At 38.4% G+C, this 12,417-nt stretch overlaps 1 protein-coding gene across 4 annotated transcripts in view; it reads right to left on the bottom strand.

Annotated features, from left to right (window-relative positions):
• TTC23L (tetratricopeptide repeat domain 23 like) overlaps window positions 1-12,417 on the bottom strand; it is a 62,843-nt gene that overhangs the window by 28,462 nt on the left and 21,964 nt on the right. For all 4 annotated transcript variants that reach the window (XR_008673285.2, XM_055367700.2, XM_055367701.2 and 1 more), the window contains exons 5-8: window positions 10,421-10,577; window positions 8,913-9,038; window positions 6,401-6,578; window positions 4,455-4,563 (exon numbers count right to left, since the gene is read on the bottom strand). Coding sequence is in view for 3 of the 4 variants with exons in the window: in XM_055367700.2 (XP_055223675.2) it covers window positions 4,455-4,563; window positions 6,401-6,578; window positions 8,913-9,038; window positions 10,421-10,577 (570 nt within the window). In the remaining variant the exon portion in view is untranslated. The remainder of the gene's footprint in view (window positions 1-4,454; window positions 4,564-6,400; window positions 6,579-8,912; window positions 9,039-10,420; window positions 10,578-12,417) is intronic.

Raw genomic sequence — 12,417 nt, 5'->3', positions numbered from 1 at the left:
TGTGGTGATAACACTGCAATTCTCATGGACCGACCTGGGGCACTGGATGGAAGCAGCCCCAGGCAGGAGGGCCACCGATTTTCTCTTTACTCAAAGCTCCAGCAGTTTTTTCAAAATAAATGCTTTGCAATTTGTTCTTTTTATCTACTTCCAGCACTATCAAATAGTTATGACCATTTTATACAGTTTGTGTGACTGCATGTATGTGTGGATATGATTTACAGATCTCTTCACAAAGTCATATTCTGCTTACATTTTAATGAAATCTTACTTTGTAGTTTAATGTTTACCTAAATGTAACTATAAACAATAGTATTATTTTGTATGTCCTAAAAATGCAACGGTTTTTCCTTAATACTTTTTAAAAATTAACCTTGATATCTATAGATATAGTCCGGTCCTTTTTTTTTTTTTCTTTTCTTGAGACGGAGTCTCCTACTGTCACCCAAGCTGGAGTGCAATGGCGCGATCTCGGCTCACTGCAACTTCCGCCTCCTGGGCTCAAGCAAGTCTCCTGTCTCAGCCTCCTGAGTAGCTGGGATTACAGGCGCATGCCACCAAGCCCGGCTAATTTTTGTATTTTTAGTAGAAACGCGGTTTCACCATGTTGGCCAGGCTGGTCTCAAACTCCTGACCTCAGGCAAAACACCTGCCTCGGCCTCTCAAAGTGCTGGGATTACAGGCGTGAGCCACTCCGCCCAGCCCAAGTCCGGTTCTTTTAACAACTACAAAATTCCATGTAGTGAATACACCAAAGTTTCCTTTTACTTATTGATATATATATTTGGGTTATTTTTTACAATTACAATCAGTGACACAGTGAACATCTTTATTCATGTTTCCTTTTAAATTTTACTAGATATTATCAAATTAGACTCCAAATTGAATATCAATTTATACTCACTCCTACTAGTTATGAATTTGCCAACTGCTATGTATTTTTAAATTTTTAAAATTTTCACATAGGATGGGTGAAATTTTGATCTTGCATTTTTAAAGATACATGCCGTTTTAAAATGTGTGACATCCTGCCAAATTGCTCTCCAGAGTTTTTATCAAATCTCATCAATCCTGGTGTTATCATTTTTTTAAATTTTGACAATTTGTTAGACAAAAAGAGTAGCTTTGCTTTTATTTTTGTAATTACTAGTATGATTTAAACTTATTTTCCACGTGAATTTTGGTCTTATTATTTTTAGAGACAGGGTCTTACTGTGTTATCCAGGCTAGAGTGCAGTGGCACGCTTATAGCTCTCTGCAGACTGGAACCCTTAACTCAAGCAATCCTATTTCAGCCTCCTGAGTAGGTAGGACTATAGGCACATGCTACCACACCCAGCTTCTTTTTTTTTTTTTTTTTTTTTGGTAGAGATGGGGTCTCACTATGTTGCCCAAGCCAGTATAAAATTCCTGGCTTCAAGTGATCTTCTCACCTTGGCCTCCAGGCCTTGGTACTTTTTTAAAGCCTATTTTTTTCTATGTGAATATAAATTTTAGCTCTTACATTTAGGACAATGTCCATTATTAATGTCTGTGTATGGCATGAGTAAGAGTCCAATTTTTTTTTTGGCATGTGGTATCCAGTTGTTGCAGTATCATTTGTTTTACAGACTATCCTTTCCATATTGAATTACTTTTGCACATTTATCAAAAATTAATTGGCCATAATTATACGGGTCTATTTCTGTACTACATTGTGTTCCAATAACTCTATCTCTGTTAGAGATATTATTGGTGTCTGATTATAGAGAGATATGTTATTAGTACCTGTCCCTTCACCAATATACCACATTCTCTTGATTACTCCTTGATAGTAAATCTTAAAATCAAGTACTATGATTCCTCCAACTGTATGCTTTTCCAAAACCATTTTAGCTATCCTAATTTCTTTGCTTTTTCACACAAATTTTAGTCAGCTTGTCTATATTTACAAATGCTTCTGTTGGGATTTTGATTATAATTATGTTAAATCTGCAGATCAATCTTGGAAGACTGATATCTTTACTATATTGTCTTCCAATCCATACATAGTATGTTTATTTATTTAGGTCATATTTAATTTCTTTCATCAGTTTTGTAGTTTTCAGCACATAAATACTGTACATATTTTGATAGATTTATACCTAAATATTTCATTTGCAGGGATGGGGCTATTGTGATTTTTTTAAAATTTTTGTTTCCAGTTGTTCATTGCTACTATATAGAAATACAATTAAGTTTTGTGCATTGACCTTGTATCCTGTGACCTTGCTACACTTAAACATATTAGTTCTAGGATTTTCGTAGATTATTTGTCATTTTCTACAGAGACAATCATTTTGACTGCAAATAGGGACCATTTTATTTTTCTTGCCTTCTTGCATTTGCTGGACTTCTAGTACTCTGCTGAATAGGAGCAGTGAGAGTGAACATCCTTGCTTTGTTCTTGATCTTAAGGGGTAAAGTACTCAGTCTTTCACCACTAAGCATGAAATCAGCTGCAGGGTTTTTGTATATGCCTTTTATCAGATTAAAGAAGTTCCTTCCATCATGAATGGATGTTGAATATTGTCACATGCTTTTTCTGCAACAACTGATAAAATCATGAGCTTTCCATGACTGGACTGTTAATATGGTAGAGGTAAACTGACTGAGATTTGAATATTAAACCAGTGTGACATCCTTAAGAAAAAGCTTCACTTGATCATGGTGGTCTGTGACCATACCACCCTAAACACACTGGATCTCATTTGATCATGGTATGTTATTTATATATTGCTATATATTTTGTTGCTTTTTTCATCTACACACATGAAAGGTCTTGAACTGTAGTCATCTTTTTTCTTGTAATGTCTTTGCCCAGTTTTGATATCAGGGTAATACTGGCCTCATAAAATTAGAAAGTGTTTTCTCCTCTTCTGTTTTCTGAGACAGATTATGTAGAATTGGTGCTATTCCTTCTTTAGATGCTAGACAGAATTCCCCAGTGAAATCATCTGGGCCTGGAGATTTCTTTCTTAAAAGATTAACTACAAATTTATTAAAAAGAAATAGTTATGGGTCTATTCAGGTTATCTGTTCATCTTGACTACATTGTTTTCACTTTTATTTATGGTACTTTGTGACAGATAGAAACTTTAGACCTTTTTGTAATGAAATCTATCAAACTCTTCTTTTATGGTATGTCTTTGTGTGCTTAGAAAAGTTCTTTCCTCCAATTTTTAATTTTAGTATTTGTTTTCCAGTACTGTATTTTCTTCTTGTTAATTTACTTTTTTAGTTTTGGTGCATAAAATGTTAATCCACCTGGAATTTAGTGAATGATATAATATAAAAATCTATATTTTTAAAGTTAAAAATTAGTATATAAGAAAAGAATGAGGTGGCCTTGAAATCTCTCAGCTCTATAAACATAAATGCTTGTTTTTTCTCACTTAAAAAAAAGCTAAAATTTGTACATATTTACAGACTAAATTTCTTATAACCACAAAGACTACTCTTAAAAAGCTCAAGTTGTATGGAGAATATATACTGTGAATATAGACGAGGAAATCTTAAAAGGAGAAAGATGATTAGCTGAAAAACAAAGAATCAGGAAGTCTTCAATGGATGTTTATGCTTAAAAAATAATTAAAAGATCAAAACTTTTGCAAACAAAAAAAATGTTTATTTAATGACATGGGGAACACAAGCATTGAAAAAAGTAGGATGGAAAGCTTTCTCTATAATTCTGTCCCTCTCTCTAACTGGAAAATAACATACACAAAAAGGTTACTTTTATAAGCAAAGAAAATAGACAGTTTTAAAATGATCAAATTATATTCTTCATGAAGCCTAAATTCCTCCTGACAGGCCACTGAATCCATCAGTGTCCATTAATCTGATCAAGCCAGCACAGAATGATACATTGTCCTCCCTCACTGGTTCATTTGTGTCTCTCCCAAAGCCACCCACTTTCAAAAAGATGACCTTGCCAGACAAAGAACTATTGTTGAAGCATAAATTAATCAGTTGGCTTTCTCTGCAACCCCCAGTATCTAACTATTGAATATGGGTCAAGAAAATTCTGCTAACATTCTCTCTTGTCAGCCAGAGGAAAAGAGTCAAGGAGACTGAAAGTGGAGGAGGTAAAGCTCTACCCATTTATCACTGGATGTCCTCATCAACCGATACTGCACAGGCCACATTCACAGTATGTGTGATATCTATTAGTTAAGAAGGTGAATCTCGCTGAGATTCAAAATAAATAGAGGATATAGAAATCAGATGATATATTTGTTACTGACATTCCAACGAATGTGGAGGTATATTATCAGGTTTAAATTAATGTGTAATTGATTTTGTATGAGACTGTGACCCACCTAATTTTTCCATTACAGGAATAAATAGCTAATTAGAATCTTAGATAGGCTGTTTGCCAATGTGCTTCCCTCATGTGACTGGGAAATAACTTCAAGGATACCTCTTTTACCTACCCCTGTGCTGGGCCTCTCCAGACATGGCATAAGCTTTGGCCAGTAACGCACTCATTTCTGCAGTTTTGGGGCTGACTTCAGTGAACAAAGAAACACAGACAGAATGAGCCTGGAATAAAGAAAATCATGACAAGGTAAGCACCCAATGACAGTGTTCACTGTGGATTTAGATGAGAGGTGAGTTTGAGTCCCAGCTCTGCCAATTCCTAGCTATGAGTCTTGTGCAAGTAATTTCACCTTCATTCGTAGAAGGAATATATAATTCCCACTGATTAGGGTTTGGGAAGGATTAAGTGAGATGGTATATGCAAAGCACAGGGCACGGTACTCATCACATGGTAAGTTCTCAATAAATGTTGGCTAGTATAATTTTTATTAGATTTCATAGCAAAAATAAAGTCATAACCTTAGCTCAGTCTCACTGGACTGAACTCCAGTCTTGAAGGCAGTCTTGTAAATGTAAATCAGGAATAATGAGAATAGTATTTGTTACAAAAAGTTGTTGTAAATATTAAATAAATTAATGGTTAATATATGTAAAGTGGTTAGAACACCACCCAGCATATAGTAAGCACTAAAAAAGTGTTAGATTTTATATTACTTGTGCTAAAATGGAAGGAGTAACACTTAGAAAAGAGAAAGAGAAAAACATTGAGTCCACACCCACCAGCCACAAAAGAACCACCTGTGCTTAATATTTCATAGGCCAAATACTGTGAGGTGTTTCAAAGAGCTGAGGGGTTATCAAAGAAGACTTTGGAGCCAAGACACAGAGCAGAGTTGTTATGAATGCAGGCTGTAGGGTCAGATTTGGAGTTCAAATCCCTGCTTTACTATTTCGTAGCTATACAATGTCAGCTGAGTTAGCTATAACTCTTTGTGCTTCAGTTTTCTCATCCTTAAAATGAGATAAAATAATAATGGTACCCACTTCATAGAGCTATTGTACAGATTAAATGAATCGATATATCCTCTAGGGCACTTAGAAAAAGCATTCCATAAATTTTAACTCTTATCTTTTGGTGCTTTTGGGAAACACTGCTATTTATTGTTTTATTCATTCTGATCTGACCACTGCTTTGAGAAAGTCTTGAACACAAACACCAGACTGACTTTCTCTGTAAGCAGTGGACTCCCTGCCTTCACAGCAGCATTCTCTGACATCTCTCCACTGTGTGATGTTTATAATCGTGGACTGTCAGATTGTTTGCAATGCCTTTTCTTCAGAGTCTGTTTTCATGTATACTGTTAGATTGCATTGCACCTTTTCTATGATACAGGATATCCAGTATTTTGATGTTTGTCACTGTGGGAGATACCTGAAGCCACAGGCAGCATTCTCCTTCGGAGAGAGAAAAGGTGAATTTAGCAGCTTCAAGTACATGATACATAAAAGTACCCTAATATAATAGACTCAACATTCCTTCCTATGTTTTGTTTTGTTTTCCCCCGGGCATTTGTCAAGTTAGTTACCTCCAAGTGAAACACCCTTTTGTTAGTTTAACCTTAGGTTTGGAAATATAATCAGCTAGACTAGTTTAAAGTACAAATGACAGCATTACCCTAAAATACCATGATTTTTCATTTAAAAAGGCCTTTTGTTTTTGCTGAAGATTTAAGTTCGGTTGTCCCTGTATCTTTTCTCCTTGGAGTAGACTCACATTTTGCTTCTTTTTTACAGCACCAACAGAGATAAGAGGGGGAGGGGGAAGTGCTGTCTGCACAGCCAATGACACAGCACATTCGCCCACCTGAGTCAGTGTTCTCTGGCCTGGTCATTTAAGGTTTGATCAAGGGCTCTTAGGTGGATCTGGAGGAAAGTCAGGGTTAAAACAGAATCAGTTCCAGCCCTTGTTCTTCTGAGAAGCCCATGCTTCCCTGGCCCTGAGAACCAAGCCTGGGGCCAAACAAGGCAACCCAGCCTGGGCTCTGGCCAACCCACTGACCTGCTGCAAGTACTGGATGGCCTGGTTGTGGTTCCTCCTCAGCTGCTCTATCTGAGCAGCTTCCTCGTACAGGCTGATCAGATCTGACGTCCTATCACCCTTGGCAGCAATAACATCGCCAATTGCCTTTTCAAAGTATGCCAGAGCTAGGTTCAGTCTGTGGATGGCCAAGGAGGCTCTGCAAGAAAAGGGATGAAAATAGAAAGTCACAGAGAGGCCACTTACTTTGCAGACACAAAAGGAACTGATTCCAAGAATTAAAGAATTTGGCCTTCACAGGCCCATCATCTTGGTAGCTGGCTCAAAAATCCAGCCTTGCTGTAAATAAACTCCAATTATCCTGCATTTTACCCATCAGATTTCACTGACGACCACTCATTAAACCCATTACTATGTCGTGCTGTTGTCTAATTTTTTTTAAAAAGCAAATGGAAAAATGGCTTCCAGGAATTCACAAGATGGGATAATTTACCCATAAACATAGACTTTCTAAAATCAAAATAAAATTTTATTACCTCTGATTCCCTCTCTTTCAGGCCAAAGAAAGTTTTTGCTTTGTTTTGTTCCATTTAATTTGGCCAATTCCTCCTCAGTTAAAAATGAGTGAGGATAGAAAAAAAAAATGTAAATATTCCCCCAAGAGAGTGATTAAATAAATTATAGCATATCATACAATAAAATACCTCAGAGACATTAAAAGTCATGTTTTCTTTTTAGACAGATATGGGAAGATATTAAAAATGTGCTAAAAGGAAAAAGATATAAAGCTGCACTTAGACTGTGATCCACATAGAGATATAGTTATTGATATCCATATATATCTGTTCAAAATGTTCATAGCAGTTATGTCTGTGTGATGGTATCACAATCGGCTTATTCATTCTTCATACCTGTCTGTATTTTCAAAATTTTCCACAACAAAGTTGGGAATATAATTTTTTTAAATGAGGATAAAACAATATCTCATTGAGGTTTATCTTTCCACAGACAGCAAGGTAAAATGAGATCGTGGGTAGTTCAAAGCTGGTTCTGGTAATTATGAGCTTTCTCAAACTCTATAAGCCTACATTTCCTTCTAAATAAAACAATTGAGTTTATACTGCAAGTTTGTTGTGAAGAATAATATTAAGTGTAAAATCACCTAACATATAGTAGATATACAATCAATATTCCTTCCTCCTGACTCCAATATTTGTATTCCTAAGTTGAATTAAAAATATATGTGTAAACCAGGTGTGGTGGTGTCTTGCCTGTGGTCTCAGCTACTGAGGAGGCTGAGCCCAGGAGTTCAAGGTTTCAGTGAGTTCTGATTGCACCCTGCACTCCAGCCTGAGTGGCAGAATGAAAAGCTATCTAAATGAAAATAATAGAAATACCTACCCTCATTGGCTGTCGTGAGGACTAAGTAAAATAAATTATGTAAAGCACTTAGAACAGTGTCTAGTATGTAGTTATACTTAGTAGGCACTCTAACACTTAGAACAGGACATGCATAAAAAAGGTATTCAATAAATACTGGAGAATGGATGAACAAAATGAGCACCAGAGTTTTTCTGAAAAAAGAATAAGACTATCTTTCACATAAGGCAGAAAAACTTTAGGCCCTATGTGACAGGAGTAGACATTCACCAGACTGTAATTTATTGCCCTGTGGACTTAAGTCAATAGTTTGATTTAGTTCTGGACATTCCAACATCTCCCCATTTCCCATTTGACTTCTAGATTCATGGTTGTTTAGAGGAGGCAGACATGATGCATGTATTTCATTTACTTACTATTCAGTCATATACCCTACTGTGCCAAGTGCTTACAGTTTTGGAAACAGATTGCTTTCAAGGATGTGAAGATATTTGAAAAATCTAGGGAACAGTAAACTCTTTATTCTTTTTCTTCTAATAATCTGATGGGCCCACATTCATTTCTAAATATTCTGATTCTCAGAGGATCCCTAAGTCAACAGCAAGACAGTTAAATCTTGTTCTGGCTTAAACCAATTCCATGAACTTTGTTTTCATATGGAACAGAACTTTCCTTAAAAATGTACATGCTGTGCATGGCTTTCACAGCTTCCAGTTAATTGTCTTCATTAAGTGTTCCTTCATCTAAAATGTCACATGTCATGACAAAAATAGGTGGCAATTCAGAGAAAAATACAATATTAGAGTGAGTGTGAGCGGCAAGTATAAGGAAGACTAACAGTTAGTGAGTTCAGATCACAGATCCAATATTTACAAGCTATGTTATCTTGGACAATTTGTTTAACCTCAGCTTCAGTCTCCTTGACCACCCCCCTTTAATAAAATAATAATCATGCCAACTACCTCAATGGCTGTTGTGAGGATTAAATGGGGCAGTACACAAAATGCCCAGTGTATCCGTTTGGTAAATATGAGCCTCTTTTATTATCATTTGAGTTTCTGGGTTTTTTTGCTCTAAATATTTTTCTCCCTTATATCATGTAATTCCAAGCCTCATTCATAAAAGCCTCAGCTTCTCCAAGCCCAGATCTTACCTGCCCAAAGCAAGTGTTAGGTCATTCTCAGAGACTTGTAATTCACAAACACCTCCTTTATATAATTCTTTCAGCTCCTTCATGTTTCTCTCTGCCTTCTGCAGGTTGAAATAGGCTTCTCTGCCAGTGAAATAGTCAAGGAAAATGCCAAGCACTCAAACTAACATCCACTGCACAGGGACAGCAGGTGATAAGGAAACAAAAGGGGCTCTTGGAAAAGTGAAGCAATATTAAAAATGGGTACTTAACTATGTTCTTTATTTTCCATGTATTATGTTGTCAAGAAGCAAGAATTCTTTAGAAAAGGAACAGGGGCTTGGGTTTCCTGTGGTGGTTGCCTGAATCCAAGACTAGAGTAGGTAGGCAGTGTTTGCAGGAGTGAGTGGAAACTGTAAATTACACTCGATTTCCTTTAGAGGCATCTACTGCGTGACAATAGTTATTCATTTTTCCCAAGCCTGTTCCTGTGAATGGTAAAAGAGAGGAACTAATTACGCTGAAAGGAACTTTCTGGGTCATTTAGAAAGTCCAAGCAAAGCAGGTTTTGGGCCAAAGGCAAACAGCAGAAAAGCAAAAATCCCCTTAATTCCCAAACATTCTTCTATTTCCCACATTTTCAATAGCCCCCTGCTAAGGGTATAACAGAGGAAGGCCACATATCAGATTTTGCAAGTTGAACATTAGGACCAAAAAAGTAGAGAGGGGGATGTGTAGAGAGGAGACTGGGGACACATGGGCTCAAAGAGTGCTCATGATGATTCGTGAACATCAAATGCCCTTAACATCTTTCCAGTGGAGATGGTACAAAAGGCTGTCAGAATCCCCAGTTCTGAGGAAAGGCACATATAACAGTACCCCTCTGGGGATTTGCAGAACTACTTGTTTTATCTATTTTGCTTGGCCTCCAGCCTCATGGGCAGTATCCACAAGAGCATTTCAAAAAACTAAAATGATCGAGAATCAGTTAAATCAGTGGTTTTGGGCTGCAAATTACAATCTCTGGAGGGCTTTTAAAAATTTCAATGAACAGATGTACCTCAGAGCCTCTCAGTCAAAATCTTTGGGGCAGGAACAGACAGCAGAAATTCTTAAAGCTCCCCAGGGGATTACAGTGTGCAGCCTAGTTTGCCAAATTGTGCTTTAAATTATCACCCATTCTCTCCATCACTACACCACCACCACCACCACCACCCTCATCCTCATTGCTAACACTGATTTTCTTGGGTGCTCAATGAAGAGCAGAACAGACTCAGAAAACCTTCAACTGGCTAGGTGATATGTGACTAGTGAAATCTCTTCCGTGGCTCAACTCAGAGCTTATATGAATAGACATAGGAAGAGAATACACACCCCTCTAGATGGAGAGGAGAGGCTCATGGAGGGCCTTGATGTTGGAACAGATCTACAAGGCCTTGGTTCCATCTCCCACCCTCCTGTATGAGATGACCCATCTGGCATGTGTGGCCTGCGGCCCCGAACACTAAACGCAGCTAGGAATGGAAGGATATCGGTTCTGCAGGAGCCAGGCCACGCCCAGAGTGTAGTACAGCTTGACCAGAGCTTCCAGGATTTCCTCTTTCTCCTTATCTGAGGTCGTATTTGCCTTCCAGGTCAACAGTGTATTCTTGGCTGATGTAGCATGTTTCTTGGCCTGAACTGGGAGGCCTGGGGGAGTTAGAGGGTGGGTAGCAAGAAGACAGACATTAAAAAGGCATGCTTCAGTCAAAAACATTCCTGGGAGGGGATAAAGTGGGCAGTGCAGTTGTCGTATGGTCTATAGCATTGGTTCCTAAATCTGGCTGTGAATCAGAATTAATGGAAATGCTTGTAAAGAATACAGATTCCTGGGCCCCACTTGAGACCTACTGAGTGGGGAATCTCTAGAGAATTGGGGTCCAGGAATCTCTAATTTTAATCTGCACCACAAGTGGTTCTTATTCAGCCCTCTCAACATTAGCCTTCATACCTCAGTCTGGAACTCAAGACAGAGACAGGAATGGAAGGTGAGTATCCTATTCCTGATTCTACTACTAATGCCATGTGACCTTTTCAACCCACAAAGCTTCTCCATCCTCCAACTGTTGAACAACAATAATAATTATAGAAGCTGCCCCTTACCAAACACATAGAGATAGTCCAGGAACAAAGTAGGTTATGCCATAGAATGCTGTGCATTGAGTGTTCTGGAAAAGGCATTCTATAAATACAAGGGCTTATGAATGCAATTACTTCCATCTGGGGATTTTTTTTTTTCAATCTAAGATGAATCTGGTGATACTAACTGGTCACACAACACACATAAAAAGAATGCAATTGCTAAATGCAGGGAGGCCCCAAACTAAGAAGACAAAGGCAAGGCCAGACCCCAGCTAGACAGAACTGGTGGGGTTTTTCCCCTTGTTTTTTCTTTTCTTTTCTTTTTAAAGATTTAAAAATACAAACCTGTGTCCAGGGCTGACTTTCCATAGACTGCAGTGAGGGAGCTGCTCTGCTACATACAAAACCCTAACCGAGAAGCAGGTTATCTAATGATTTAGCACCAGGTTCCCCTCAAATATGCATTGCATGAAGGGTGAAAGGGCATCCCCCTTTCCAGCCACATCTCATTTGTCCCCTTGTTTTTTGCTGGTGTTCCTGGGCACTTACTCAAGCTGCTATTTGTCCAGTCAACAGAGGTAGACTTGGGAAGACTGAAAACAACAGGTAGGGTTCACTTTCAGCCCTCTCTCTGCAGGTGCCTAGGGGCTGGTAAACACATTCACCCCTGCCAAGTAGGCCACTGTGCCCCTAATCCTCACTTCACACCACCAGCCCCAGTCCTACTCAGTAAGCTGCCTTTGGCTCCTGAAGCCTAGTTTCACAGAATGGGTGCAAGTCAATGGCAATAAGGATAAATTTAAAAGTTTGTCTTTGATACCTGCAGCCCTCATGTGTTCTAAGTGCACCTCCTGAATGAGTTACAGCAATGAAAGGGAACATGGTCTTCCCTGGGAGAGTTCTAAAGGTGACCCAGGTCCCTTCTCCCTTTTGCAACCATTATATAAGCAGCAGTGGTCAAAATAAAGTTCAGTTCTTTTGTGACTTCTGACCAAAGCAAGAACCATAAAAAAGCATTTCAAATGCACCTTCCCAAATTCACAAGATTATGTCTTCCCTCTTTCCAAAGAGCTGAGACAAAAGTACAATGCTTGATCCATGCCCCCCAAATAGGATGATGAAGTTCAGATTGTGCAAGGACACTATAAAGGTCAGCAAACTGGCAAAATAATCCAGGTTTACCAGAAGAAATACAGCATCTGGCTGGGCGTGGTGGCTCACGCCTGTAATCCCAGCACTTTGGGAGGCCAAGGTGGGCGAATCACAAGGTCAGGAGATTGAGACTATCCTGGCCAACATGGTGAAACCCCATCTCTACTAAAAATACAAAAATTAGTTGGGTGTGGTGGTGTACACCTGAAGTCCCACCTACTAGAGAGGCTGAGGCAGGGGAATCACTTGAACCTGG

The sequence above is a fragment of the Gorilla gorilla genome, chromosome 19 (genome assembly GCF_029281585.2).
Source record: "Gorilla gorilla gorilla isolate KB3781 chromosome 19, NHGRI_mGorGor1-v2.1_pri, whole genome shotgun sequence".
Lineage (NCBI taxonomy): Eukaryota > Metazoa > Chordata > Mammalia > Primates > Hominidae > Gorilla > Gorilla gorilla.
The sequence above is the reverse complement of the archived record's forward strand: the minus strand, read 5'-3'. Positions and strand labels throughout refer to the sequence as shown.